The sequence below is a fragment of the Orbicella faveolata genome, unplaced genomic scaffold (genome assembly GCF_042242905.1).
Source record: "Orbicella faveolata isolate gen_17 unplaced genomic scaffold, um_ofav_v1 contig_24, whole genome shotgun sequence".
NCBI lineage: Eukaryota > Metazoa > Cnidaria > Anthozoa > Scleractinia > Merulinidae > Orbicella > Orbicella faveolata.
The window spans coordinates 34,331,496-34,358,943 of record NW_028301552.1 but is presented as its reverse complement, the minus strand read 5'-3'; the positions used below and the strand labels follow the sequence as shown (position 1 = coordinate 34,358,943).

The 27,448-nt window shown below is 37.7% G+C and overlaps 4 protein-coding genes across 4 annotated transcripts; 1 reads left to right on the top strand and 3 right to left on the bottom strand.

Annotated features, from left to right (window-relative positions):
- Positions 1 to 482: 482 nt before the first annotated feature.
- On the bottom strand, positions 483 to 4,996 carry LOC110056757 (ras-related protein Rab-1A). The gene is made up of 7 exons (XM_020763283.2): positions 4,807 to 4,996; positions 4,605 to 4,677; positions 4,419 to 4,466; positions 4,238 to 4,285; positions 3,952 to 4,047; positions 2,909 to 3,040; positions 483 to 2,255 (listed from the first exon to the last, which is right to left on the bottom strand). Exons 1-7 carry the CDS (start codon positions 4,827 to 4,829, stop codon positions 2,061 to 2,063), a joined length of 615 nt encoding a protein of 204 aa, XP_020618942.1. The 5' UTR covers positions 4,830 to 4,996; the 3' UTR covers positions 483 to 2,060.
- Positions 4,997 to 6,552: 1,556 nt separating this feature from the next.
- On the bottom strand, positions 6,553 to 9,080 carry LOC110056758 (uncharacterized). The gene has a single exon (XM_020763285.2). The coding sequence runs from the start codon at positions 8,035 to 8,037 to the stop codon at positions 6,664 to 6,666; it is 1,374 nt and encodes a 457-aa protein (XP_020618944.2). The 5' UTR covers positions 8,038 to 9,080; the 3' UTR covers positions 6,553 to 6,663.
- A 64-nt stretch (positions 9,081 to 9,144) lies between these two features.
- Positions 9,145 to 20,835, bottom strand: LOC110056685 (adenylate kinase 7-like). Its single transcript, XM_089291327.1, has 20 exons — positions 20,686 to 20,835; positions 20,194 to 20,364; positions 18,806 to 18,914; positions 18,034 to 18,128; positions 17,010 to 17,384; positions 16,811 to 16,888; positions 16,573 to 16,659; positions 16,188 to 16,250; positions 15,271 to 15,399; positions 14,330 to 14,441; positions 14,099 to 14,169; positions 13,224 to 13,281; positions 12,949 to 13,011; positions 12,357 to 12,455; positions 12,136 to 12,234; positions 11,543 to 11,623; positions 10,970 to 11,022; positions 10,586 to 10,672; positions 9,832 to 9,990; positions 9,145 to 9,388 (listed from the first exon to the last, which is right to left on the bottom strand). Exons 1-20 carry the CDS (start codon positions 20,779 to 20,781, stop codon positions 9,350 to 9,352), a joined length of 2,124 nt encoding a protein of 707 aa, XP_089147453.1. The 5' UTR covers positions 20,782 to 20,835; the 3' UTR covers positions 9,145 to 9,349.
- A 47-nt stretch (positions 20,836 to 20,882) lies between these two features.
- On the top strand, positions 20,883 to 26,811 carry LOC110056759 (UDP-galactose transporter senju-like). Its single transcript, XM_020763287.2, has 5 exons — positions 20,883 to 21,064; positions 21,259 to 21,376; positions 21,637 to 21,683; positions 22,808 to 22,947; positions 25,057 to 26,811. The coding sequence occupies exons 1-5, from the start codon at positions 20,926 to 20,928 to the stop codon at positions 25,693 to 25,695; spliced, it is 1,083 nt and encodes a 360-aa protein (XP_020618946.1). The 5' UTR covers positions 20,883 to 20,925; the 3' UTR covers positions 25,696 to 26,811.
- Positions 26,812 to 27,448: the final 637 nt, after the last annotated feature.

Genomic DNA, 27,448 nt, shown 5'->3' with positions numbered 1-27,448 from the left:
ATTGGCATCTCTGCGGGTGAAAAATATTTAAGTCACACCTACAAAAAAGGATATTGGAACCTCATAGGGGTTCTTTTCAAGATTTTTGATGAGCATCCTCATCCTTATCATGTGAGAGTTTACCCGGAGCAAATTCTTTTGATTAAGAGTCCTATCCTACAGAACTTGTTTCACAAGTGCTTAGAGGCTTGTTCTGCTGATTTCCAATAAAAGTGTTAAAGGTGCAAGCTTCTAAAGGGCTCTGAGACCCATTCTCCTCCAGAAAATGCTCTGGATTTGAACTTCTCAAGTCCCCTTTCTTGGGTTTCAGAGTCATTCTGACAACTCTAACCAATTTCCGTAAACTGCAGACTGCCAGGGACAGGCTTGTACACAATAGCTTCAACCTGCCTAACGATCTTTATTCTCAACACATCGTTGAGAGGACTTACATAAGAGGTTTAGTGATACATGCAAGCAGCATCACAAGACAGTACTAGCACTTGTAGACATGACATACTCACACATTTTTATTGAACATAGCTCTATAATTACAACAAAAAGGAGAATATTCTTTTGCTTGCATATAATTAATTACATGTCTGCACTGAAACTACTGTTCAGCACACCTTGAATGCAAATACAATGCCAGAAAGACCCATTTTAGGAGATGCAAAACATAGCATTCACTGGCATTATTGTTATTGTTTATTTCTGGAAAAATGGAGAGGGTAAAACGGAAAATTGATCACAATGTCACCACTTGCCAGGATATTCCTCTGCACAGAAGGATGTTCCCAACTGATGTTTTCTTGGCTTGTTCTGCCTTTCCTAAAATGGCTATTCAGTCAAGAGAACAGGTACTGTCTCTGCAAATTGAGTGAGCCCATAGCTATCATTTGTTGAAGTTGCCTGGCAACAACACATGTTCATCAATCCCTAGCAACACATTTTGTTAAATCAGCATTCCTTCCATCAATCTCCTTTGTAGTTGCTATGGATTAGTTTCCAAGGATCATATGACAAGCCAAAACAGCGGCTTCAACGAAGACAGCCAAGTGGCTCAATCAACATAAACATTCTAAAAACTAAAGCTGGATCTATTGTCTTCGATTGGAGATTATAAGTGAAGTTTAAAATCTTTGGGCAGTTTCCATGAGCATTTTCACCAAAAATAGTACTTGCTTCTTGACATCTTACTGGCTACTTTCAAAGTAAGTCTATGTTGTTTAACAAACCTTGATTTCAAAACAATAATTATAATAATTTCTCATCACTGGTGCAAACCCAACCATCAAATCTAAATGTGAAAATGGTTATTGAACAAAACATGTGTGAATTCAGCCTCATGGCCAGATGTTGTTTGGCTATAAGGTTTTCAACAATTTCCGAAAAGGTTTTAAGAATAGAAACTCTGCATAAGACAGCATGTTCCTAAGAATTACAAAATGTTCTGAATGATTTTTCTTTTTGTTTAACAAGTGAACTCCATATAAAACTATGCCCTTACCCTTACGGTTACTCTTAAGTGTAAATTGTCACCAAAGATCACTGACTGCCATGCTCTTAGATTAAAGTATTACTATGAATAAAGTTGAAATTAAATTTGTTATTTTTTGCGAAGTGTGGTTTTAATCAACAATCTCTCAATTCAACAATAGTTTATTTTTAATTTGCAATACAGCAAATTCTATTGAACACACTAAAACAGTGTCATCAATTTAACATACAATGCTTTGGTACCAGTTTACTCTTTCGAAAATCTAACTGCTACATTTAAATTTAAAAAAAAAAAAAGAAAGTAGATATCAGAGGAGTGATTAGTAAAGGGAAAGATATTAAGTCTACAATTCGCTGTCTAATATATGTTGCACCATTTTGTCAAGATGTAGGATAGAAGTGACCGTCAACATTTCAATCATTGGAAACTCCCAGTTATATCCCTTCCCAGAAGAAAGTCTGTGTTATTTTGAAACTTGGAAAGATGTATAAAATGGGAGTCCTTAATATCATTTTTTGCTGGTTGGAGTATTAAGTAACTAAAACCAAATGGTTTGTAGTCCAGTGTCTTTGATTAGTTACTAACAACATCCACCGCCGCTTGGCTTAACTGGCGTACTAGAATTGATTTTGACGTTACTAGTTCCAGGTTGAGCCGGCGCTGGTCCCATACGATTCTTTATTTCTGCTGCCATTGTCATAAAAGCTTGCTCCACATTTGTGGCATTCTTGGCACTTGTTTCCAAGAATGGTATTCCCAGGGAGTCTGCATATTCCTACAGAGAGAAATGTACAGTATTGCTTTGAGAATTGATTTTGCACAAACTTGGCAAAAAGAGAGGAAAAAATGTTCTCACTGAGCAAGTGAATAATGCCTTACCCTGCATGTACCAAAACAGTTACAAGGAAGGGCTAGGCAGGAATTCACTAATAATTCACAACTGAAAAGCCACAACTGTGCCTAGTGTTGTTGCCAGGTGAGACAAGTTGGGAAAAAAGAGCCACAAACAAAAGGGCTTTTTCTTTAATATTCTTGTCACTTCCCAAAAACCTTACAAAACAAACCACCATTAGGACTTTCTTTAACTTGAATACAAAAATATTAATATTGACATTTCTCTGGAAATTTGCTTGAATAAAGAACTGTATTAAAAAGAAACAAAATACACACCAAAGAGGGAATGACAGAGAATTTCTGTGCACTCAAATTTGATGCACATCTCTTGAATTTATATACAGTTGAACCTCTGCTAATGAACACCTTCTGTAGGCAAACACCTCCTGTAAGCGGACACAGTAATGGTTCCAACCACATACAAACACTGCATTTTTAACCATCCATAACCAGACAAATCTCTTAAAGGGAACACGTTTTCTGGTCCAGAGCATGTCCGCTTATGGGAGGTTCGACTCTAGTTATTTACAGTACCTTTGCTGTTGTGAAGTCCACTACTTTCTTTGTTGTAAGATCAGACTTGTTCCCAACAAGTAGTTTATTAACATTTTCACATGCATACCGGTCAATTTCTTGTAACCACTGCTTGACGTTGTTAAACGACTCCTGAAATTTAACAACACAAATTGAAGTTTAGGTGAAATCACTTTACAACAAGAATTGAAATATTGTATTTTCAATATTGTAATATTGTAAATATTTCAGAATGTAAGAGCAAAATAAAGTGAAGTTGAAGATGAACAAACAAGACCCTCTTTAACACATACATGTAGAATTCAATTCTATGTGACAACAAGGACTGACAAAAATTTAGAAATACTAAAAGGTGCTTGGAAGTAATTCTAAATTTGTTACTCAGACTGGTTACATAACCAAGAAAAAATTTGGATACAAATGCAAAATGGCTCTTCCTTTTTTGTGAGCCTATTCCATCAGAACATTACAAACAAACAATCCTACTTCACACTGAAAGAGTTACCAACCACAACAAGCACTGTCTTATCTTTAGAAGAAAGTAGGCTGAAAATGAAAAAGCTTACATGATATGTAGGCCTGGGACAAGGCTAATTGACGTGCAGTAATTAGATACCACAACAAACTATGGACCACAAAATGGTGTAAACTTGACAGGTACTTGACTTTACCCAACAAATAGTGTGTATGAAAAAACACATCCAAAATAATATTATTGCACATAATAGGGGACTTTGACCCACTTAAATGCCATTCTCTTTTTCAAACGACTTAAAATACACCACTGCACTTCAGTTTACAGGATGTTGCATGCACCTTTGCATGCTGATGAAATGACTCAGCAACAAATGTTAACCATTTGGATGCAAAAAGGTCAACATGTATTATATGAATGCAAATCCATACAGACAAAAGTTAAACAGTTTCGCATGGCTGTAAGAGCGACACACTAAAATTTACAAACTCACAACAATAAGTCAAGCACCTCGTCACTGTGCACCTTAACAAAGTCACTGTGAGTAAGCAATGGTTATGTGTTTTACCTGGTCTGTAACATCATAAACGACTATAATTCCGTGAGCTCCTCTGTAGTAGCTAGAGGTTATGGTACGGAATCGTTCCTGACCTGCAGTGTCCCACTGAGAAAAAGCAAATCGAATCATTATCAATGTTGATGCACTAAAATATCGTAATTTACAGCCGAGCAAAGTACAATGCGTTTGAACGACGTAATGGTTTACTTCTATGTTCCTTTCCGATCGATTTAAATTGTATTTTATATGAAATTGAAATGGATTGCAACCTTATCACCCTTTTCATTGTACTTACAATTTGCAGCTTTATCGTCTTGCCATCCAATTCTATGGTTCGTATTTTCTACGTAGGGAAAACAACAAAATAAACACAAAATTAGAAGTAATTACGCATCCCTCGTTTTACCCTTAAATCGCGCAGTAGAAAGTCCATAATAAGCCCCTTAAACGTGGAAAGATTAGTTTATACAACTTACAAAGTCGACACCAATTGTGCTGATGTAGCTTTCTGTATATGTATCATCCTGTTAAGGCAGAAAAACAACAGCGAGGGTTAACAGCGATTGGAATAAAAGCCAAAACCGGTAACCGGTCAGACATCACTGTCGTTGGGAAATATTAGGCAATACTCGTCAAAAGAACAGGAAAATGCGAATACCAACCGCGAACCGAAGCAACAAGCATGATTTTCCAACACCAGAGTCTCCGATAAGTAGAAGCTTGAACAAATAATCACTGTAAGTAAAACAGAGTAGAAATACGTTCTGTAAGAGAAAAATTCCAAATGACACGTCGAATCATCCCTGGTTGAACTCGAAACCCTGCCACAGGGAAACAGTGTACATAGCATAATCTTAAACCTACTATTCGGGATTCATAGTGGACATGTTAGGTTGTCTCGCTCCCAGTTGTGTTGGTCGTTGATTTAGCTTTGTGCCAAGCTAAATTGTAAATGAAATGATGTACAAATACCGGCAAATATCTTGCTTTTTCGGTGAAAGAGGAAGCGAGCTACTAAGCTCAGCTTGGCGTGGTGCTAACAATAATCCTTGGAGGGGGATAAACAAATTGCTCTTCACCATGACGTCATGTAGCAGTAGGACGACGTGGCAAAGTCGACTCGTATCTCGTGACTTCCGACGAAGTCGTAGCTCGGAACACGTCGGTCAATTTGACGGTTTTTTCGATGCACGCGAAAAAATATTGGATCGATGTACGTAAGAACTCCATATTTATGGCATCTAATAATAACAAAACTGAAATTTTCTCAATTCGTCGTTCTATTTTCATCACAGGTGCTAAAAACAAAAGTATGTCAATTAATCAGCATTTAGGATTAATTCTCTTAGGGACGGAACATTATTTTTGAGGAGGAGAGCGGGGGCAGGGGGTTGGGCAATTTTCTGGGGCGTGAAATTTTTTCTCATGCACCTTTAGGTTGTGGGTGATATTTTTCGTGGGCAATAGCTAGTGCAAGGATATTTTTAACATCAAAAACAGGACCTGATAGTAGTAAGCAGGATTTTTTCCTAGCAGTTTTTACATGTACACTGCGTTGGAAATTGCCAAACCATCCCCCCCCCCCCCGTCTCTCAAAAAAGAAAATAATGGTCCGTCCTTTACAAGCCACAATATCATCTAAGTTTTTTTGCTGTCGTTTCCTTCCTGCATGCGAGTGTTTGTGATGCTCGACACAAGCATCACCGTCGATAACTCTCAATGGTATTCGGCTTGGATTCCTACCCAAGCAATCTCAGAAATACTCGTTCCTTTATCTGGAAAAATAGTCCTCCTGTCCTTCTGCAACTACTCTAGTTTTCTCTCTCACCTTACATGTACACGCACTGTCTGTGAACTTGGAGTCGGTCTTGAAAACAGGTTATTTTGTTTCCGTAGGAGGGAAAAATGATCGCGTTTGGAGATATCGCTGATTGTAGAAATGAATAAGAGAAGGTTGAGTGGGCGTTTTCTAGCCTGGTGTGTAAAACGAAGGAAGACGGGGAGGGAGAGTGTGGATGGTGGGAGGGGGAGCTTTTCGTTTCCCCTACCCCTTCCCTGTTTACTCCTGCAACGGGGCCATCGGTTACGTTCAAGAAGGAGACTCAGCCGTAAAAGTAGGTTCTTCTCTAAACTCGAGAAGAGCAAAAACAACAACAACAATTTGTTACTAATAACAAATTTACTTACGTAATATTCTGGCCTCAGCATTACATTAAATTACAGTTAAATATACTTAATTCCAAAATTATCTAAATTAATATTCCGACCTGGAGAGCCGTTTTTGGAATGGTCATAGTAAAATATTAGGGTTCTGTCTACAGGCTTTTAAACAGATATTCATTAAACTATAAACAAAATATTACTTCCGATTATAAGCTTCCCCTGGATATAAGCCCCCCTCCAGTTTAAAATGAATTGAATTCGATTTATTATGATGTTTTAAAGTTTAACTAGAAACCAGGATATGAAAAACGTATTTCGATCAACACTGCTGTAGCTCATCTTCACATGTTTTTTTTTTCATTCCGCTTCTAAGCCCCCAGGATAAAAGCCCCCTCTCCCGCCCTCCCCCCCCCCCCCCCCCACCATTCAAAACCCCTTACGAAATTGTATAAGACCAGGTTTTATAAGCAACAGTTTACGGTATAATGGTAATTGAATATAGTATTACAAGAACCCCTAACACGTAAGTGTTAATGGCAACGAAGGAAGTCTTTTTCACTATTCTGTCAACTTTTTCACGAGTGCCTCTGCTTCACCAACCGCATTGCCGTCGACAACATACTTCTCGACAAACGAGTCATCGAAACAACTCGTTAAGTAAATTCTGGAAGGCGCTTCCTCTACTCTGTGAACCTTGTACACCTCATAAGGCGGAAGAAGAACTTCGTCCTCCTCAGGATAAGCGGACAACATTTTAATCGATGCTCCAATTTTGGTAACAATAACGAATTGACTCCCTGTTGAATTTTTCTGGAAATCTTCTGCCACTGAAATATTCCCTGTAGTCGAAGTGTACGAACCAAACCGGACTATCTGGCCAGGTTCGGCGGCAAATTTAACAGTGACACCCCTGTAAACAATTCTTGTCCGATTTTCTTTGGGCGTGGCGGCGAGGATTTTTCTGCACGCCTCTCGTAGCAGGTATGATAAAATTGGAAAATCCATGCCATCACCGGTATATCCTTTTCTTGTGTCGCCGTTGAAATGGCGATAAACCGGTGGTTTTTCAAGCGTGTAACAAATAACGGCGAAAATCTCGTCTTTTGTCAAGCCAGAGCGGCCTAAATTGGCTTCGATTGTCTCTCTCGCTTCGAGCCATTTCTTAAGCGTTTCCTCGTAACCTGCATGAATGAGCGCATTCTTTTTGCCCTCATATTCAAGTCCTCGTCTCATCATTGTCACCATGATCTCACCGGGGAAGGATACAGTAAAGCTACTCTCTGCGAGCCCCATCTGTACCACGTGCGCAAAGCTCGAAAACCTGTTGTATTCATTCTCCAGGTTAACAACTGGATGCGTCACTGTCAAAGGAAGGAACCCTTCTGGAGGGGGGTAAACGAAGGGGTTCGTTTCGGTCCCTAGGTTGATTTGCACCCTCTCTCCTCTCATGAGGGACATGCATGGGTAAACAGCTCCCTCGAATGTAACTCCAGAGAAAGCGCACCCCATTTCACCCTCCCAGTCGCCATTTAAGCCAAAGCTCACTTCTTTGTCCTCTAAATTGACAGCCAGGCTAATTATATCTCCCGCTTTCCACTGTCGTCCATATTGTTCCTTCATGTTGTTGTGCCACTTCAAACGTCTCATACCATCGTATGCCCATGAATGCGCATCGTCGCCACAACCCTTTCCTTCATCAGCGACGGCTCTGAAGCTCGCATCCGCCCATCCCAGCTGCATATACCCGCCTGTGTTAGTTTTACATTCAAAGTAAAACCTACCCTGCTTCTGTCGCAGCGGTTTCATTACTACTGTAGGAGCAGCGCGTTGGGCGAAGATTTCAATCGGTGGTCCCTCCAGAATGATGGCTGCCTCTTGATAATTTTCTGCTCCTTCGACCGCAGCAAGCGATTTAAAATCACTGATTTCCATGGCGTTACGACTAGATTGTTTTGGTGCAGCCTGAAAGTTAAATTAGCTCGTACTCAAAGATGCTTGACTCTTCGTTCTACGATAGTTCAGTAAGTTTATGGTTGCACATGCTTCCACAATATATTTCCTCGTTTCGTTCCCAGTAAGTGTTATTTCCAAGTTCTGCTCGGCTTTGTACCGGAACCAGACCGTACTTATCCACACTAAAAGTCTTAAAGAAGTGAAGTTTCTTCGGAAAAACCACCAAGCTTGTGCTAATGACAGACTACTATTTTCTCTTACTGTTGTTATTAATCTCTTCTTTCATTTGTTCTATTGTTTACTTTTATTTTGTTATCCCCTTGGCGATCATTGGAAGTGATGCATAACTAATCAATCATTTACACATTTTAATCATATAGGGCGGTTTTGACTTGAGTGGCAATCACTGAGAGTCACATAACTTACCCATAACTAAAACATTTCTATAATCATATTCAGGGTTTTCAGTTGAGTGTCGAAAAGTACTTGGTGTTGCGCTACCAAGCTACGCGATTGGCTTAAAAAACTCGCGCCACTTTTTCATCCAATCAGACTGAAAAACCCAAAACTAATCGTGGCTATTCGTACACGTTTTCCCGCGCTTAGCGACAGCTGCATGTAGTATTTAATTCGAGTTTTGATTGGTTCACTGTATTGTTATACTTTGGTTTTGGTTTTACGACACTCGGTTGAATAACCCCTCTATTTTACATACATCATAGCTTTTGTCATTGATTACAAATGCGCTCATTCTCTCCCGTCAAGTGACACCTAAAAGAAAATCCTGCCACGCAACTCTCTCAGACTAGCCCGAAACAAGTTGCATCAAACAGTGTTTGGTAGCGAACGCTGTACGCGGTTGGCTCAAGAAGATGCGAACTAAGTCGCTGTCAAAAAAAACGGGTTAAGAAGGTAAGACCCAGTTATGCTTAATGCCATGCATGATAGCAGCAGCTAGACTTCATGTGGCCGTACCCATTTTCCCCCGTGGAGAACAGTTTCTCCTGTTTTTCTGTGAGTCTATGTCATGCTATATTTTCTTGTGAACTGTAATCTCAAGGAATCAGTTTAATATCAAGGGAAAGATTATACAAGCTGACCAACTTTAATATTCAAGATTTATTTACAACAATAGAACGTGTAACTTAACAAGACAATTGCTCATCACATTTTCTACGGTTAATTTTACACGACTAAACTAAAATCAGCGTGGTATGTTCATAAAACGTCAGAAGGCTAACATGTTTCCTCAGTGACTGTCATTCAACTGTACAATTATTACGTAACTTATTCAATCGATCTGTGGGTTGTTCTTGAAGAGATACTCCGCCTGACAAAGGAAGGAAAACAAAAGCATTAAACTGCTGACACGTGCCTTAAAAGCAACCTCAGAGTTAGCACTAAATTCTCTCGCCAAGTGGATCTAATTTGTTAGTTTGTTTCTTGAAATCGTAGTCATCAGTTTTCAATTGAATGTCGTAAAAACAAAGCAATCACTCTAGCCAATCACAAAGTTGAACTTCTGATTGGATGAAAAAAGTGGCGTCAGATTTTTTAAGCCAACCGCTTATCTTTTGGTAACGCAAAACCAAAACGCATGCAAATTACTTTCCACACTCAAGTGAAAACTGCTCTAATTTTAAAAACTTGTTTTCTTGAAATTCAAATCTGCTTCTCGACCTTATGACTCAAATTCAAACAGATCGTGGGGACAAATAATGCCTCTTCAACACGTCCCCAAGTGTATATCGAACTTTACCAATAAGAGCTTACCACAAAATCAACTGGATCATCAGGGCGCATTTTACAGCACTCTATAAGGCCTTGCGCAAGTGTCGGCATAACGTGCTTCATGAGATAGTTCCTCAATGGAATGGACTGATTTTCTAACAACTCTTGCTCTTGGCGTTTGACCTCCGACAATCGCACACGCTAGAAAAAGAAGGCACAGCAAAACTATCTTAAAACAAAGCACTGGCTCCTGGACGAGAGGACGGTGTGCTCGCCGTGCCGTTTAGGGGCTAAAAAAGCGGGTTTGGCAACCCTTAGGGTATTCAGCCTCAAAAGGTCCACAGCGGGAGTTTTCGCGGTACCTTTTAGGGTATTGAGCCGAATAACGTCGATTTCAGTTAATGTGTTGTTTACGAATTGGTACCTCCTTGGGGTGAAAAAACATTTTTCAAGTCACGCCCACAAAATAATTTCCGATGGGCATCCCGTCCTTTCTACAAGGGAGATTCCCTCCCCCGTGGATGACAGGAACTAAAAAAGTTGGGGCTAAGCACAATGGCGAAAATAGACCGACAACGGTTTTCATTTTCCCCATTGTTAGTCATCCCAACTTTGACGTGATCAAATGAAAACTGCTATTGACGTGAATTCGACCTCTCCCTTCTGTTTGTTCGCAAACTCCAACAGGTTTTTGTCGACTCTCGAGAGCTGACAACGCTAAAATGAAGGTGCCAAAATTTTGGTGAGAGCTGACAGAAAACGCGCGCGCGATTGAGTTCCCGTGGTTTCGTCTTACCCATTCTTCTTCTCTTCGTTGTCGCTCAGCGGCTTCCTCGGCATCTCGTTTCTCCCGCTCTTCTCTTGCTTTCCTTTCTTTTTCAAGCTGTAACAAAAAAGCGAGGTTTATATAGCAGCTGTAGGAGTCATGATAAGAAAACTTAGGTCTTCCAATATTAGAGAAGTGAGCATGCGATCAAGTATGTAGTTCTGGCGGGAAAAGACATGGGATAACACGTGGTAGCTCCTCACGTGTGAACCAAATCATTTTTGGCGGGAAAAACCTGAGAGCCATCGTCTTTTTCCACGAAAACATTGCCATCTCTCAAATCTTTAGAGGGTGAGATAGTTTACTTTACATATTAGCGCAAAAAGATTTTAGAGCATTAAAATCACAACGTACTCGTTTTTCAGTTTCAATTCTTTCCATTTCCGCCAACTCTTCCGGTGTAGGACCTGATTGAAAAGCAAATAAATAAAATGAAATTCTGTATACAACATGGTGGCAACATTATAGATTCTTACGGCACTGCTTCAACTTCGACGCTTTTTCTAGTATCTAGAAGAAGAGAGGAGGGATATGGGACTTAACAATAACAAATAATAACAAATTTTAAAGTATTGTAAAGCGCCATGGACAATTAGTGGAAAATGGCGCTATATAAATGTATATTTATTTATTTATTTATTTATTTATTTATTTAAATAATAACAAAAGCCTTGAGCCCGAGCACACACCCAATGCATTGTAGAAGAAACATGAAAAAAAAAAAAAAAAAAAATGGCGAACATGACTTTCAAGGTTTTAAATCCAATATTTCTACAAGTTGAACAAAGTGGATAGTTCTAACTCTCCTTACCAATTTTTCAAACTGACTAGAACGAAGGAACATTCACAGGGGAATTCAGGATTCGATTAGTGTCGTTGATAAAAGTTTCATTCGAGGTCGTGACAGCCTTTATGTTCTACACTTACCGTAATTTCTGGGTGATCCCATCAGCTTTTTGATTTGTTCCACTATTTTGGTCATTTTCCTGGTTTTATCGTGAGTTATATCTGGTGAAGAATTACATTAATCTGTTAGCAATGAATACCAACTCATAAGAACCAATCTAGACGGGCGCTGCAATAAATTTAAGGCGCAAAACATTGGACTTTGAACTTTATATTAACCTGCACCAGGAACTGCATAAAGTTGTTTCACATTTCTTCTAATAAATTAACCATTTATTTTTTCAGCACTAAAATTTTTTGCGAAAAACGCTTAAATTGAGAGTCTAGTCCATTTTGGTCCTGGGAAGGATTGGAATTTTTTTCCCCGAGTACCTTGTGTCAAAATGACTTATAAACATCTTCCGCAAAATTTGTAATCAGTTTCGTAACAGTCTTTCTGAAACAAATTTCGCCACATTGAGCTGAAACTACGATGCCAGAAGGGCAGTAAAACCGCCTGAAACGTCGCGTTTTGAAAAATTTTTAATCTCAGAAATTCCTGCGTAGACCAAGATTTACTTTATTTATTTTATAACCTTCATAACATATGCCATCATTTTTGTTCATTTACTCACCAATGTGGTCGGGATGTATTTCCAGTTCATCGAAATAATTCAGGACTGTCTCATCTTCAGTATTAATAGCACGAAACTCAGCCAACCGTCTCGTCAAACCTGGAAACATGTAAACAGAGCGTTAGATTGGAAGCTTCACTTAAAGACGCTACTTCGTCAGTCCCAGGGGAAAGAAAAAACAGTTTGAAAAACAGGGAACGTTTTAACATGACAAGCCTTACCTTCCTCTGTGTTGTGCGTTCCAGCGACCACACTTTCAGGTAAGTTCATGACTCTGTTCTTAAGAAATTCGTCCGGTGCTTCTAGTGACGCTACCACCTCTGTAATGACAACACAAACTCAGCTTAATTACTGCTTAGTACGGAAAAGCACTAGAAATGTGAAATTCAGCAGAGAGAACAAGTTTGTCACACTGTCGGACCCAGAAAACAGGTGACATACAGTGCTTGTACGGAAAAATCGCGAGCTCTCGTCAAATAATTTCCTTGGCTGTATTATGAAGTATGCAGCCGCAGTTTAACTTTTCATTGAATATTTGCTTGTACATTTTCAATCGAACTTTGACAGGGTTTTACAGACACATGAAGACGATTTGCTGAGCCCGACCGCGACTATTCCTGTTTTTAGCAAAGCTACATCCCTCAAATTTCAACAATCATATCTTTTTCTTGGTAAATTAAGCTCAGAATTCATACATATTCTAGAATTCAAAATTTAACGGCAATTATTTGACACGCCCAAAAGCAGTTTCTACTTCGCGCCTTGAAACTGGGGGAATATGGCGGGACAAAAAACCTTGAATTTTATTTTCACCTGGCATAATAAGTTTGTCGTAGCTTAACGGCGAATCCTCGTCACCTTCCTCTCCCTCTTCAGCTGAAAGAAAAACAAATTGAAAAATTACAGCAGTTTTCTACCGAATTTAAAACGTTTAACAGCAAAATAATCCCTCAATATTGTGAAATAACAGAGTCACATGGAGCATTATATTGGGAGAGTGGCAAAAGCAAAACCGTGAAAAATCAAAACCGATGGTCAAAAGAACGCAGTACTCTATCAATCTAGGTTATAGAATTATTGTAATATACCTGCAAACAGTTCTTTTGCTTGTTCGTATGTTTTTGGATATCCATCTAAAATAAAACCCTAAAAAAACAACAAAGGATCACCTGTTAATTCCAAAGCAAAACTACCGTTTATGATCCTAAATATAGTTTTGATTCACAATTTCAAGATCAACAAATTTCTTTGATAGTCTAGCCCAGACTAAACGAACAAACAAACAGAGGACGAGTAATTGCCTGACTGTTTAATAGGTTTGTGGTCATTGAAACCTTTGAAATAAGTAAAAAGACATAAAGCGAGAGACTGCCTATGAAATTAGGTAAAGGCAACACAGCGCTACCTACATCCATTAAAAACACTGGAGCATAAGACTGACAAATTGTCAACCAAGAAAAGTACAGTATAAAACTTTGAAGCAGCTCCAAAGCTCTTAGTTTCCTTTATGCCGGGCTTTATGGAGCAAACTCTAGTTGAGACACCACTCAGCCTGCAGAACAGGCGGATTAGCGGGGCAGTGAGCGAGACGCGCTCGCGCTCGTGGTCGCGCTCCGCGCGCGTGTGTCGCGTTTCGCTCTCTGCCCCGCTAATCCGCCTGTTCTGCAGGCTAGACACCACTTGACATACATGTACGTGACGTCTTGATAGAATCATCAATCTGTGATATTTTCTCGCTGGTGTATTCGTGAAACCTCAGTTGAGGTTGCTGTAAAACTATCATCTCTTAATGTTATTCCAATTCGTGTTTTGTAGCCGTAAATTTACTTTAGTTTGTTTCAGCAAAGTGACCGAAATCGTTTTCAGAAATTTGACCGAAATGAGATAAAAAGCGTCCCAAAAATTAAACGTCCGAAATTTGTTGCAAGTGATGTAGCCCAAATAAAAACTTGAATCCTTCTACCTGATTTTGACAAGGCATGGAATGTAACTTGTCCTTGTAAAACCGGATAATGTACTGATCTTCATAACGGCCTGAGGGAAAAAAAAAACAGACATCAAAACTACTTCATAACAATACCTAATAAATTAGTTCGCTCGAAGAAGGGCGCTTACTAGAGAGGGGACACTGACATGTATTAGGTGCTTTGTGAAGACAACTGCGAGAAAAAGAGAAAATGCATAGCATTGTTACCGCTGTTTCTATCCTTGCTGTCCTGTAGTGTTTCAAGGAATTCTTGATCTTCTTGTGCCTTCAGATCATCTTCATCATCACCCTCAGCTTCTGCGCGAGCAGCACTGCGTTGCTAAAAATAATTAAAACTCCATCAATAAAGTGTTTGATCAGTGGTACCTTAATGAGTTCATACTACTTTAAAAGGGTTATTGCCCTGGTGGAAAATGGGAAGAAGTTTTAAATTAGAAAACATGTACAATGGGCAAGGATATAAAGACAAGAACCTTTCTTTCAGTTAAGATAAGAGATAAGATAAGATAACCTTTATTTTAAAACGATGAGTATTAAAGCTACATGAGCTTGTGGGGTCGTTCTTTCAGTTCTGTGATTGTATTGACTTCAAGGCCAGTGACAGGAGCCTGAGTTGTGGTATCCATTCATTGTAGGCTTTCACGCTTTACTAGCATTGATTCCATGTTCTGTAGTCGGCGCAGTTACAAACTATATAAAAAAGTCTGCATACGAGCCAAGAGGCCAATCAGGCCGCCACTTATCTCCAGTTTCTGTAACATGAAGCAACTAGGAGTATTAAATTCTACTCCCCCCTGGATGGGATGCTAGTCCATCGCAGGGCTCAAACTAGGACTGCTCAACCCAGAGATGAATGCACTAACCATGAGGCCACTGCACCTCCACAACAAACTATATAGGCGACAAAATTCGAGAATTCAAGTGAGTGACAAATTCGAATTGTGACTGAAGTGATTTCACTGCAAGGTTTCAGAAGCTTCTTCATCTTCTCTCATTCACCCCAAAAAGAACCCCTGATTGAAGGTTTGGTTATGATGTACTGTAGTTTATTTAGTTTCAGCAATTATTAAGTTCATCACTCCAAAACCTAAATCCCTCTTCCCAATGTACAATATTGTATTTTATCCTGCAAATTAATAAAAACGTACCAGTTTTTCCACAGCTTCATCAATGACGTCTTGAATTTTGATGTGATGAAGTTTGTAGTGATCACAGAGTTGTTTGATGACAAGTGTTTTACCAGAGGCAGGTGGGCCCAAAATGCAGGCTCTAAGTGGCTGGACAAAAACGATTATAAATGAAGAGTTTTGTAAGAACACAAAATAATGTCCTGTTGAAAATAATAGTCTCAAGTCTTTCAAGATGGTGTGTCAAGAACCAGTGAGAATCAGAAACCTCTTCCCTATTTCCTTCCCTACACGATCTGAGGGCTTGCTCCCTAGGAAAACTGTGAAAACTTGTTCAACGCATCTTACATGTGCTTTCTCAACTCAGGGGCAACATGACCATGTTTTAAGCATTCATAAAACATATTATTTTATGGGCAACTGGCTGTTCAATAAAAAATTGAAATGTGTGAGAAACAATATTGTTTTAGCATGGGAGCATAAGATCGCATCCATTTGCAAAAGTGTCTTGCTCAATGTGTGAGGCTTTGAGAGCTATGTAGTAATCAGAAAGATGTTACATTGTTGTTTTTGTTGTTGTTTATTGTGGTCAATGTACTCCCTTGCTAGTTCACAGGCATATCACTTAAACAGAAAGAAACAAACACATCAACTACACATAATAGGTTTAAAAATCCCAACTGGCAGGAGACAGACCAGTTGGCTATTTACAAACATGACTGAGAAGTTGAACCAGGGTCTACCGAGAAACAACTCCAGCTGAGTGGTCAGAGCAGGACTTAAACCAGAGACCTCCAGATTTCAAGTCTGGTGCGCTAACCATTCGACCATGCTCTAACATGTAACATCAGTCAGTATTTAGTGATGAAAGCTACTCCAAATAGTTCATGAATCCATAAACAACGCAAGAATTAACACTGACATATTGCAAATCTTACCAGTAAGCCTCTTGTTTCTTTGTACTCTTTTATGACTTGATCTATGTTCTCTGTAAGGCCAGCCTAGAGGTTGTCATTCAAAAATACTGTAACATTAATTTTTATCAATAAAATTTCGGTAATACTCATATTAATATGAAAATTGCATCTCACTTGGAAATTACAACACCCCCATAAGAATTTTGTTGATCGACTAACAGAAGGCTTGTTTCCATAGTAAGCAACATGCATAAAGAAAGCTGCACTACAATCATAGGGCAAAATTTTCACTGTAAGATAAGTTCAGATAACAAACGATTGGGGATGAAAAACAGAAACTAAATAAATTAAACTGTCAATTGTATTCTAACTAAATATCCTTTGATTTAATCTGACCAGTTCTTACCTCTGACACCCAGGAGATGTTCATACCTTCCTTGATGTATGTAGCATCCATTCTCAGGTTGACCAAGAGCATGTCAAAGTCAGCTTGCTATGAACAAATTCATTGAAATTTGTATCAAAAAAAGTCTAGCTCAAGAATATAACATAACTTTATGATGAAAAGGCTCTAACTCAACTCTGTACCTCTGAATACAAACAAAGAGTATAAATAAAATGTACATAATCATCAATAATAATACCTCAAGCTCTTTTATAAGCAATGCTTCTTCTTTAGTGATGTTCTTGACTTTTCCATTTCCAAGATGTAAACTTACAACCTGAACAAGGAACCATAGAATTTAGAAGTTAAGATATTTCAGTATACTCTGTCTGGTAATACTGACAATTCCAGCAACCCAGATCAAGTGTTTTTATAAATTCCAAAATAGGACATTATACCTTGACAATTTCTTCAAGGGTGTTCTTAGAATCATCCACTGCCACTAGGTAGCGAACTTTAGGATTCTGATCACAGATGTTCACGATCACTGCTGCAAGGTCCTTGATGTGGATGGCTGGGACAATGTTCTGGCCATTCCCGAAACACTGCAATGCTGGAGCCTGTCCGTGCCATGCCGTCTTGAAGAGGAAGTGAAATATCTCTTCTCCTGATCCATATGTTAACCCTGAGGCAACAACATAGGTAATGAACTTAGCCTTGTTTGTTTTTCCATGCTTGATGACAAGCTTCTCGGCACTGATGTGTGATTTGAAGTTAGGATGAGCTCTTCTACGGCGGTAGTCATCTTCAGTGAAGGAAATCTCTGGATCATCCTATTTGAAAAAATCAAACAATGCTTTTAAACATGTTTTTTGACTTTAAACCTTTGGCTCCTGTGCTGGCTGTAACCAGTCATGAGGAGTGTTGACCTTTGTTCCAATTCTGACATCATCACCTTTGACTAAAATTGGCATCGCTTATACTTAAGTTCAGCAGAAGGAAAAGACCTTACCAGTGACACCCAGGTCAGAGTGATTGGGTGAATTGAGCTTGAAATATGGGGATTGCACAAAAATGGTTAAAAATTAAAGTAAAAGACTCAGAGGAAAATCTCCCTCAACTACATGTACACTTGGCTACTCCGTGGTAAAAATTTCCTGTCTCAATATTTCACCGTTTTGAGCAGTTTGGAGCTAAATTCATCTCATAACTGACCAGAAAATGTCAAAAATGTCAAAAACTGCATTTTCACCAAAAATCTTCACATGTTAATGGGTTAAGTCAGTTATAGCCCAATCATTAATTTAGAATTTTTCCAGTTAATTATTTACTACATCTCTTGTATGTTTGCATTGCAAAGGCTATAATTATGTTGGTCAGCATTTGAATTCTCAGCTCTAACACAAGCAGTGGATACAAAGGATTCAAGTTTTCATGTTTTGTCAGTGCTGTAAATTAAAATGAACCAGGGTATAAACTTACAGGATCAAGTGGCTTGCTTCTTGCCCACGTCATTACAGTGGATAGACAGATGAACACCTTCATTGTCTTGAAATTCTCCAGCTCTGCATGAAGGGCTAATAAAAAATATTACATGAGTATGTTATAATGTACTTGAAAAATTATACTTAGGGAATTATTGTGTATGATCATTAGATGTCAAGTTATTATAATTTTGATGTATTACTGAGGTTCTGTTTATTACCTTTCACATTTATCACTCTACAGATGGATCAACAGCAATTATTTTAGTTAATAAGTATCAATAATAAATTATTATTTTAGTGGGAGGCATGGTGGCCTCGTGGTTAGTGCGCTTGTCTTTGAACTGAGCGGTCAGGGTTGGAACCCTGACAAGGGACATTGTGTTGTGTTTTTAGGCAAGACACTTTACTCTCACAGTGCCTCTCTCCACCCAAGTGTCTAAATGGGTACCACGAATCTAACGTTGGGGGTAACCCTGCGATGGACTAGCATCCCATCGGAGGGGGGGGGGGGCGGGGGGGCAGGGGTAGAATTACTGCTATTCATTTTATGCTAGAGAAACCAGGATAAGCTCTGGCCTGATGAGCCACTTGGCTTGTATGCAGACTTTACCTCACCATTATTTATATATTATTTTGACTTTTGAATTATTCCAAGATTGATCAATATTACAATTAAATCATCTAGAGTGTTGTCTTAACTGGTCTAATTTACATCAAACGTATAGAAGTTAGTGAGAAAATTTACAACATTTTGAGCATGAACTTACCAGAAACTGCCCATGTAGCTTCATCAACTTGATCAGGACTACCAGTGATGTCATACACAATAATATCACACTCCAGTAAATGAGGAAGGAGATCCTCTTTAGTTGTGTACTGCAGAAGAAAATAACTTTAAGTTGCAGTTTGTTTTCCTTTGGTTTTTGATTGTGAATGAGTGAAATTCAATATGAAAATAAACCAAGGGCAGTTCAAAAAACCTTAATTTGCTCTTGGCAGAATTTATAGCACAAAGGCTAGTGGGGCCAAGCAAACAGCTGAACAAATAATTCAAATTGAACAAACCTTTGTTAAGAATCCCAACTGGCCAGAGGCAAATCAGTTGGCTATTTACAAGCATGGGTGAGGATTTGAACTTGGGGCTACAGTGAAACAAATCCAGGTAGTGGTCAGAGGACCTTAAACCCAGGATCACTGAATTGAGAGTACAACGTGCTGACCACTCAGTCACTCTTCAATATGAAAATAAGCGAAGGGTACAACAACCTTTTGACGTCTTCAAAATGTTACTGTCAAGTTTGAGCATGAGCAACGGTCAAATCAAAATCAAAGGTATTTCAAAGTAAATGCATTCCAATTGAAAAGTACAATATAAAATATGTTACATGTAAAATTTTATATAAGGAAGTACATTCTTGCATCCAAGCATTCAGTAGAGCTCAACCATACTGATGGCATATGTCTACAGAGATCTGTGTCATGTCTTTTGTTGGCTGTTGCTTGAAAACAAAATTTCAAACCCATATAATGACCAGTCACAATCATGACAGGGTTCTCTTTGAAGTGCTTCTCTTAAAGACCCGGAGGATACTGCCTAATATGGGCTATATAGGTATGTGCGGCCCCAAAGGGTATGGTTTTTCAGCTGTTTTGGTCATAAATAGGGTATCGATTTTAGCTGATTTTGGCCATTTTGGTCATAAATAGGGTATGGTTTTTGCACTCGTGCCTTGATATGGGTATGTTTTTAAAAGGAAGCCACTTTTTCATCATTATGGAAAAGAAAATCAACAAAGGCCCTTCACAAATAATATTATGTTTACGGTAATTTAACATTGGTCTGAACTAGGGAACTAATTATAGCGCAGGTCTGAAACAGGGTTTTGATTTGAGGGCTATGTCACAAATAGGGTTTTGAATTTTTGGTTAGGTCATAAATTGGGTAGGGAATATTGCTGATTTTTGTCATAAATAGGGTAAGGGTTTTGGGAAGCGAGCCGCACACCTCTACCTGATTTTTCTGGGAATACCTTCCCCCCCCCCCCCCCCCCCGGCTTAAAGATGGGAAGAATTGCACACAAAAAGAAAGAAATCGGTTTACAGAGATCTTACTGTAAACCTTACAGAGATTTACTGTAAAACCTAAAGCACACACCTCAAACACGTCCTCAACCCATTCAGGTTTGCGTTGAGTTGGATCTTGCAAGGTACCAACTACTTCATAACAATTTTCCTTTGGAATTTGAGGCTGTCCACTAGCTTGGGACTCATCATCGTTGCCTTCATCTTCCTCTGCTGTAGCACCGACAACAGAGGATGCTAATATCTTGGAAAAGGAAAGAAAAATGTTATTGAAATACAGCTTAACTTGTGCAGATGAACTAAGTTTTATATATTAAGCTGACAAGTTGGTCATCAGTTGAACAATGTTTGCAGAAAGCCCTAAACGATAAACATGTTCACCTGAAATTGAAGTAAGAAAAATGATCAAAGGAAGTGCTGTATAGACTTAGGTGCTTTTATTTTAACCAAAATAAAACCAAGCTTAAGTCGGAATTAACACAAGTTGATTTTGCTGTCAAGACTTAGAAAGTGATTCCCGTTCTTCCAGCTATTGGAATGAGTTTATCTTTGTCATCTTCCTTACCTTGCTGATATTTTTACCAGTGAATAAATCCACATGATTCACGAATACCCGCGTTCTTTTAGGACTATCTTCTCCCACGTTCGGTAAGTCCGCCATCTTTGCTCTCTTTTTGCTTTTCCTTCAAGATGGTTGTTGCTATGGCAATAAGACGAGAAAACTGGGGAGAGCTTTCCCATGATTCAAAGAAGCGAGCATAGTCGCGCCATTCTTCTCAGCACGTCGGCTACATAACACGGTTGAATGGCTGCCCCGATGCAGGAAGCGAAAACTATGGCGGGTTTACGGGGTGTTGGCGCTCTCGCAGATCTAAAAAACCTTTTCCCTACGAAAAACCACTTTTTCATTTTCGTAGGATACATGGCACTGTTCATAAATCAGGGTGCGAACGCTAAGTTAACACCTTAATAAAATCTACATTTCGTAAGCATAGGTTAAGACATGTTGCCCTTCATGAAAGTATTAGTCATCCGAGACTTCTTCGGTTGACTCAGTATTTGTACAGTACAATTGTTTGTAGATTTACGGTTAGATATTCTCAGCGTTCTCAATACTGGTCTTAATTTTTTCCGACAGGTATCCTTGTTACAGCGACGAAAGACAAAGAAAACCATTACTCCTACAACACGGTTACAGTGGTGCTCTTGACAGAATTTGTCAAACTTCTTGTTGCTGTGGGACTGCAGATGAGGACGTACGTTGAAACTTTGCTAAGATTTCCGCATCGCTCCTAATTTACTTATTTGCATATAGCCTTTATACAAACACAAAAGCAGTTTTGTTCGGTGGGAAAAAGGCTCGCAATTTGTATGAAAGAACTTATGTACAATAAGTAAGCGATTCGAGCGGAAATCTTGCCAAAAGTTTGAGCCATCTCTTCTGGTCTTTGCTTGTAATTTTAAAATGTACGTTGAAAATAATTCATTAAATGTTTTATACCGTGTTCATGTTTAGTTCAACTTTGGGAGAATTTGTGGAAGAAGTTCGGTCTAACACTAAAGGTAAATAATTTAACATTCTGCAGGTTTGCAAGCGTGTATGAACGTTGATTAACGCGGTTTAATACTTTACCCCTAAGTACCCCTAGTTAGTATTCTTGTTGTAAACAATCAAAATGCAAGCTATGAAGAGTCAAGTAATCTACTTTTAAGTCCCAGCTAAATTTGATCAAACCTGTCAAATTCATCACGGGAAAAATGGAATAATGATTAAACTTACCATAGGATCAGACATTTTCAACCACAGTAATTTTTCTGTGGCAAGCAAAGGTTTGAATAATTTGTCCATACCCACTCCATCTAGTTGTCAGCATAATCTTAGATTAACATGTATGATTCTTTAGCTGGGGTGTAATTTTTACAATTGTTGGCCAAATTTGAGTTTTGCTGTGTGTGCAGCGTAGTCACAGTTGGTTTTTGTTTCTCTTGTGATTGGATGACAAAGCGGCACAAGTTATTTGAGCCAGGTTCTTAGAGTGGTAATGCAGAATGAAGCAAATACGAATTTCTTTAACACTTAAGTGAGAACTGTATGTGTGAGTGAGGTACTGTCTTGAGTTTAAAATTTGATTTGGTAGTATCAGTCAGTTTTTTCATGTCTGAGTAAAATTCAAATTAAAAACAAAAAGCTCTGGAAATTGGTCAATTACATCAGCTACTGTTACCAAGATGGTAAAACACTAAATTTTAGCCCCATAGACTACCTTACAGCAAGGTTTAATTGTCCGGAAGTTGCTTTCAATAGACGTAACTAAGTCAAATCAAAACATAAATTTGCTGAATTGTCAGGTGAAAGTTGAAATCCATTGACCTGAAACCACTGGCTTTTCGTAAGCGCATTGCACTACTGGAAACAGTATTTTGCACCATATATACCTTTCCCCAGGAGACCATGACTTTGCTGAAGTCAACAATTTTAGTATTTATTGATTTGTTATTTCATTACTCATGCAATGCTCTCAATTTAGGTTGTCACTAAATGCAAATCCTTGAAAAATATTCCAACACATGAAGCTTGGTCTATGTAGGTCTAACAGTTATGCTAAAGTTGATCTTTCTAAGTATAAAGCTAGCTTTTTTTAAAATTTACTAACCTTCACAGTATGAATATTTTCTTTGTTTTATAGTTTTACTTCTCTACGTTGTCCCAGCATTCATGTACTGCCTTTATAACAACTTGGCTTTTGTTAATCTGGCAAACTATGACCCAACCACATACTACCTACTGCTTCAGTTTCGTGTTGTAGTAACAGGAGTTATTTTTCAGGTCAGAGTTGATAACTTAACTAAAAGTTAATTTCTCAATTTGCCCCTGAAAGGTACCTCTCTTGATAAAAAAAAGTACAACCTGATACATGCTTAATAATAATTACTGGAGTTTAATTTTTTTTTTTTCAAATCTTGGTGCCAAATGAAGGTAAAACTTGATATCAGTAAAAAATGTAGAGATTTATTTTAATCACCATTTCTGAGCTGCTTTCAGTTTTTAAAGGTGTGGTAAATGTTATTTTTATTTTACTTAATGTGAAATGTAATGTTTATTTACAAAGCAAGTAGTCCTAAACGAATGTCTCTTTTCTTGACTTTTGCATTTTAAGTCACAGTGTAGTCATGGGAATTTAAGTTGTTAGTTAGTATTTTGCACTCAAGCATTCCTATAATATCAGGTGGTTGTTACGCCAGTCCTTTAGATAATTATAGTAAGGGCTAAAAACATTACTGGCTAGTGTATTACAGTATCTAAATGATTGATACATTTGCTTTAAAAAAGTAAATGTGCTATTTATTTCCTTCGAAGGTTCAATTTTAACAGCCATTATTAGGTGGTAACCAGGAGAGATTACTGCTTCAGTAAATGTTGTTGTCTCATGTCATAGTTAGCATTTTGCCAATTTACATGCATAAACTCAGGGCTCAAGACTAACAGTAGCAAACTGGTCACAGAGTTGAGTAAAAATTCCAATTTGGCTTTTGGTACAGTATTTGAAAAAAATTCAGACTTGTCATGTAGTTGTCATTTGTGATTGCTCACTGTAAAACGTCATAAAATGTGAACTACAAAAGCTTAATGTCTTAGTCTTTTTACAATGTTTAACCTCTAGCAGGGTCAATTCCAGACCTTGTAAATTGAAGAAAGGGTGCAGAAATAAAATTATGTTCGTAACCCTGACTAGAGGAAAATCTGACTAGATAAAATGTGAGATCTCTCGAGACAGTTGGCTAGACAGTATGTTTAAATGTTAATCTTGCACCCTGAAGCTAAACAGAAAAGGTTTGTACATGTATAAGCCATGTACTATTTATTTTATTACTATGTAATTTACAAATGTTGTAAATGGTGTATTTGAAGTTACTAATAAAACCTTTGAAACCCATGATAACTTTCTAAAAGTTATCATTCTTTCTCTTCTTTTTTTCTCTAAAATTCATACTAAATTGTAGCCTAACATTATAAGAGTGTAGAATGTTTCAAAATGATACAGAAGAAAAAACTTTGTGAGAAAGTGAACTTAGATTATTTAACATTTACTCAGCTTTTGAACAACTGGCCTAACCTTGTGTTTTAACAGGTGTTTTGGAAATAAATGAAACAATATTAAATATGCAAAGCATTAACCATCATCAGATTTATTGTAACATTACAAAAGCCTATCCTGGTAAAAATTGTTCAGGCTTGAGCAAATTACTCTCAAATTTTTCTCAACTGCGAGCAGACCTTTTAGTAATTCAAGGCGTTAAAATTTTGCCACATTTGTTACAAATAAATGCTAAACAAAATCTGAAATAAAGAGAAATGACATCGCTTATCAGTCTTGGTCAGTCCAATCTTGTACTGTTTTCAAGCTAGTGTTGTTCTAGTCAAGCTAATAGTTGGTCTAAATTTTCCCATTTTTGCAAAATTTTGACTCGGTTTGTGATTGGACCTACATGTTATCTGTGAACAATTTGTCCAAAAATATAAAATATTATTCATAAAGCATTTTTGTTTGTCTCGCCTGAATAGTGGCAGACATTTAATATATGTATTTTCAACAAAGAGTAATATTTTCAGCCCTGCCTTTACAGATTATCAATTTTCTGTGTATGTATCTAGTGAAAATAAATCATAATATTATAGAATTATTGTTTTGGTACATCAAGATCTAGTACCTTTAGTTGGATATTTTTATTTGTTTTAGTAATGTTCAGGTTTGAAAATGTGTTGGTCTTTTCAGTTCAAAGTGATTTAATTATTTTCCGGGGACTATTAAAAAAATTCAATATGATGTTGCCAGTCATGTTAATTAATTCATTTATAATTTATTTATTTATTTATTTACTCGAGTAACTGTAGTTTCTATCTTAATGTTTATTTAGTTGTATTTATTTTTTGCAGATATTGTTCAGCAAGAAGTTGAGTGGGTTGCAGTGGTTCTCTTTGTTACTATTGACATCAGGTTGCATTGTAAAGCAGATCAAATACGAGAATCTCACTGCTACAGGCAGCTCCTTTTCACTGCGCTTTGACTTGCACCTGCTTTTAATCCTTGTGCAAGTGTTTTGTTCCTGTTTTGCAGGGGTCTATAATGAGTATCTCCTAAAGGGCAAGAGTGGCGATGTTCCTTTTATGGTTCAGAACTTTTTTATGTATTTAGATTCTGTGGTCTGTAATTTTGCTGTTCTCTGGACCAATGGCACTCTCTCAGATGCCTTCACCAGAGACAGCTTATCATCACTTTTTCATGGCAAAGTTTTGGCTATCATATTCAATAATGCTGCCATTGGCATAACTACTGCTTTGTTCTTACAGCGTCTTAACTCTATTCTGAAGACTTTTGCCAGTGCATTAGAAATCATGTTCACGGCTGTGTTGTGCTGGTTCATCTTTGGAATTCCAGTTGATGTTTTTACTTTTATTGCAATAGCAATTGTGTCATATGCAGTTATCTTATACGCACATAATCCAGTCGACAACACGCCTCAACCACTGAAATCCACTGTGGATGGGCCTCAAAAATCAAATGTGGGTGATTAAAATGCAAGTGTTTAATTAAAGGGGTTGTTTTAATGTTAAATAAATAGTGATATTGTTTCACGAAACCACAAAGCTGGTTGTCGTGTTCATTAAACCAACAGCTCAAAGTTGAAAAATATGGAGTTTTAAGTGATTGTTTAGGGTTGGTAGACTCAAAGGTTTAACATGTCTTCTAGCCAAGTAAATCTTGAAAAAGGGTTTAGATTGAAGTTTAACACCCATAACGTAATAGTTTGTTGGCAATATGTTTGATAAGTATCAGTGTGGTAAATGTTGAAAGGTCAATTAAATCTTACTATAACTAGGCGAGTAGGCCAGCTGTTGAACTTGAGTATCAGAAAGAGTTTGTTGAAATTATCTTCTTGGTAAAGTCATAAAATTTGAGCAATTTATTTGGTTTGTCCATTGCATGGGGAATGGGATGGGGGGTCTGGAAATTCAACCAGTTCAAAGGGGTCATAAATTTGTTCTTTTTACCAAAATTTAATCATTCAGTAGTTGTTACATTTCAAGTCAAAATCCTGATTCAACCACTCCTGCAAGAGAACAGTAATAATTCAATTGACATCTCTTATAAATAAGTTAGTGAAAATAAAAAATAACAAAATGACAACACACTTTCAAATTGTTAGTTTGCTATTTTCTTTTGTTCAAGAAAATGTATTGATACAGATGTTTATTTGCACAACTTTCTTCACTCAGTCAAAAGTGTAATATTAATTGATGTCAACAAAAAAGTTCATAATAAAGCCTTACTCACAATAGCCACCTCAATGGTCATACAGAAAAATTGTTGTATAATTATATACCACTCTATTACTTGACACTCAAGTTTTTTTTCTTGAGAATTGTTTTTTTCTTTACAATTTTTGCCCCGTGGCAGAATGCATGGTTAGTAAGCTGTTGCGAAGAAGGCCTTCATTGTCTTTTTATTGTAGTTTGTAATATTACATTTTAGAAAATTACTTGTCTCTGATTGGCCAAAAAAAGGAAATGCAGTAGATGTGATTTTTAGCCTTAAAGTAGGGAAGATATGTATTAACGATCTAATAATTGCACTGTTTTAAGTGGCTGAAAGCTGTTTGAGTTGTAAATAATAAAAGTTCTCAGAATGTTTGCAGGCTGCTTTTCACCCTACTTTCCTATGGTTGTAAATTAAGGCAATCAGGCTTGTTAGATTTTTTAATCTAGACCTGTAACCTGGGGGGTGGGTGGGGGGACACTCCCATTCAAAGAAGGACGGGGGTGCTTGTCAAACCTTTTTGGGGTTAAAAAGCAGTTTTGATACCTGTTAGGGTATTATTATTATTATTATTATTATTATTTTTTTTTTTTTTTTGTATTTATTTAAACTTTCAATTTGATCTTCACACGGATGTCTGTTAAACCTGTAAAACATGTTTCCGTATCTAATTATTATTATTATTATTATTATTATTGTAAGGTCCCCAGCTGGAGCTTTTGCAGTACCTTTTAGTTTTGATAATCACCTTAACTAATTGAAGGAATTTGAAGCGATTGTCCTTAACCCTATTAAAAATTCAGCTTACCTAGCCTGAAGTGTCTCTATAATGTCTTTCTTGTGTCATAAACACGTGCGTTTAGTACACAATTGGCTCTCTTGCTAGTTGCCCTCTGTGTTTTTTTTCCTGCTAGATCCTTAGGTCACTGGTTCGAATCTGGTTCAATGGACCAAATTATGTTTCAACGATACGAAATTCTACAACTATTTCAACTACACTGTGTTGACGAG

Coding starts and splice junctions, on each gene's coding strand:
- LOC110056757 (XM_020763283.2), bottom strand. CDS start 4,829: ATGTCCACTATGAATCCCGAATA. Junction 4,467..4,604: donor GCTTGTTGCTTCGGTTCGCG/GTTGGTATTCGC, acceptor CTGCCTTAACAG/GATGATACATATACAGAAAG. Junction 3,041..3,951: donor TTTATGATGTTACAGACCAG/GTAAAACACATA, acceptor GTTAAATTTCAG/GAGTCGTTTAACAACGTCAA.
- LOC110056758 (XM_020763285.2), bottom strand. CDS start 8,037: ATGGAAATCAGTGATTTTAAATCGCTTGCTGCGGTCGAAGGAGCAGAA.
- LOC110056685 (XM_089291327.1), bottom strand. CDS start 20,781: ATGGCGGACTTACCGAACGTGGGAGAAGATAGTCCTAAAAGAACGCGG. Junction 18,129..18,805: donor AGCTACATGGGCAGTTTCTG/GTAAGTTCATGC, acceptor ATTTTTTATTAG/CCCTTCATGCAGAGCTGGAG. Junction 13,012..13,223: donor AGCAAAAGAACTGTTTGCAG/GTATATTACAAT, acceptor TTTTTCTTTCAG/CTGAAGAGGGAGAGGAAGGT.
- LOC110056759 (XM_020763287.2), top strand. CDS start 20,926: ATGGCTGCCCCGATGCAGGAAGCGAAAACTATGGCGGGTTTACGGGGT. Junction 21,684..22,807: donor AGTTCGGTCTAACACTAAAG/GTAAATAATTTA, acceptor TTTGTTTTATAG/TTTTACTTCTCTACGTTGTC. Junction 22,948..25,056: donor TAACAGGAGTTATTTTTCAG/GTCAGAGTTGAT, acceptor TATTTTTTGCAG/ATATTGTTCAGCAAGAAGTT.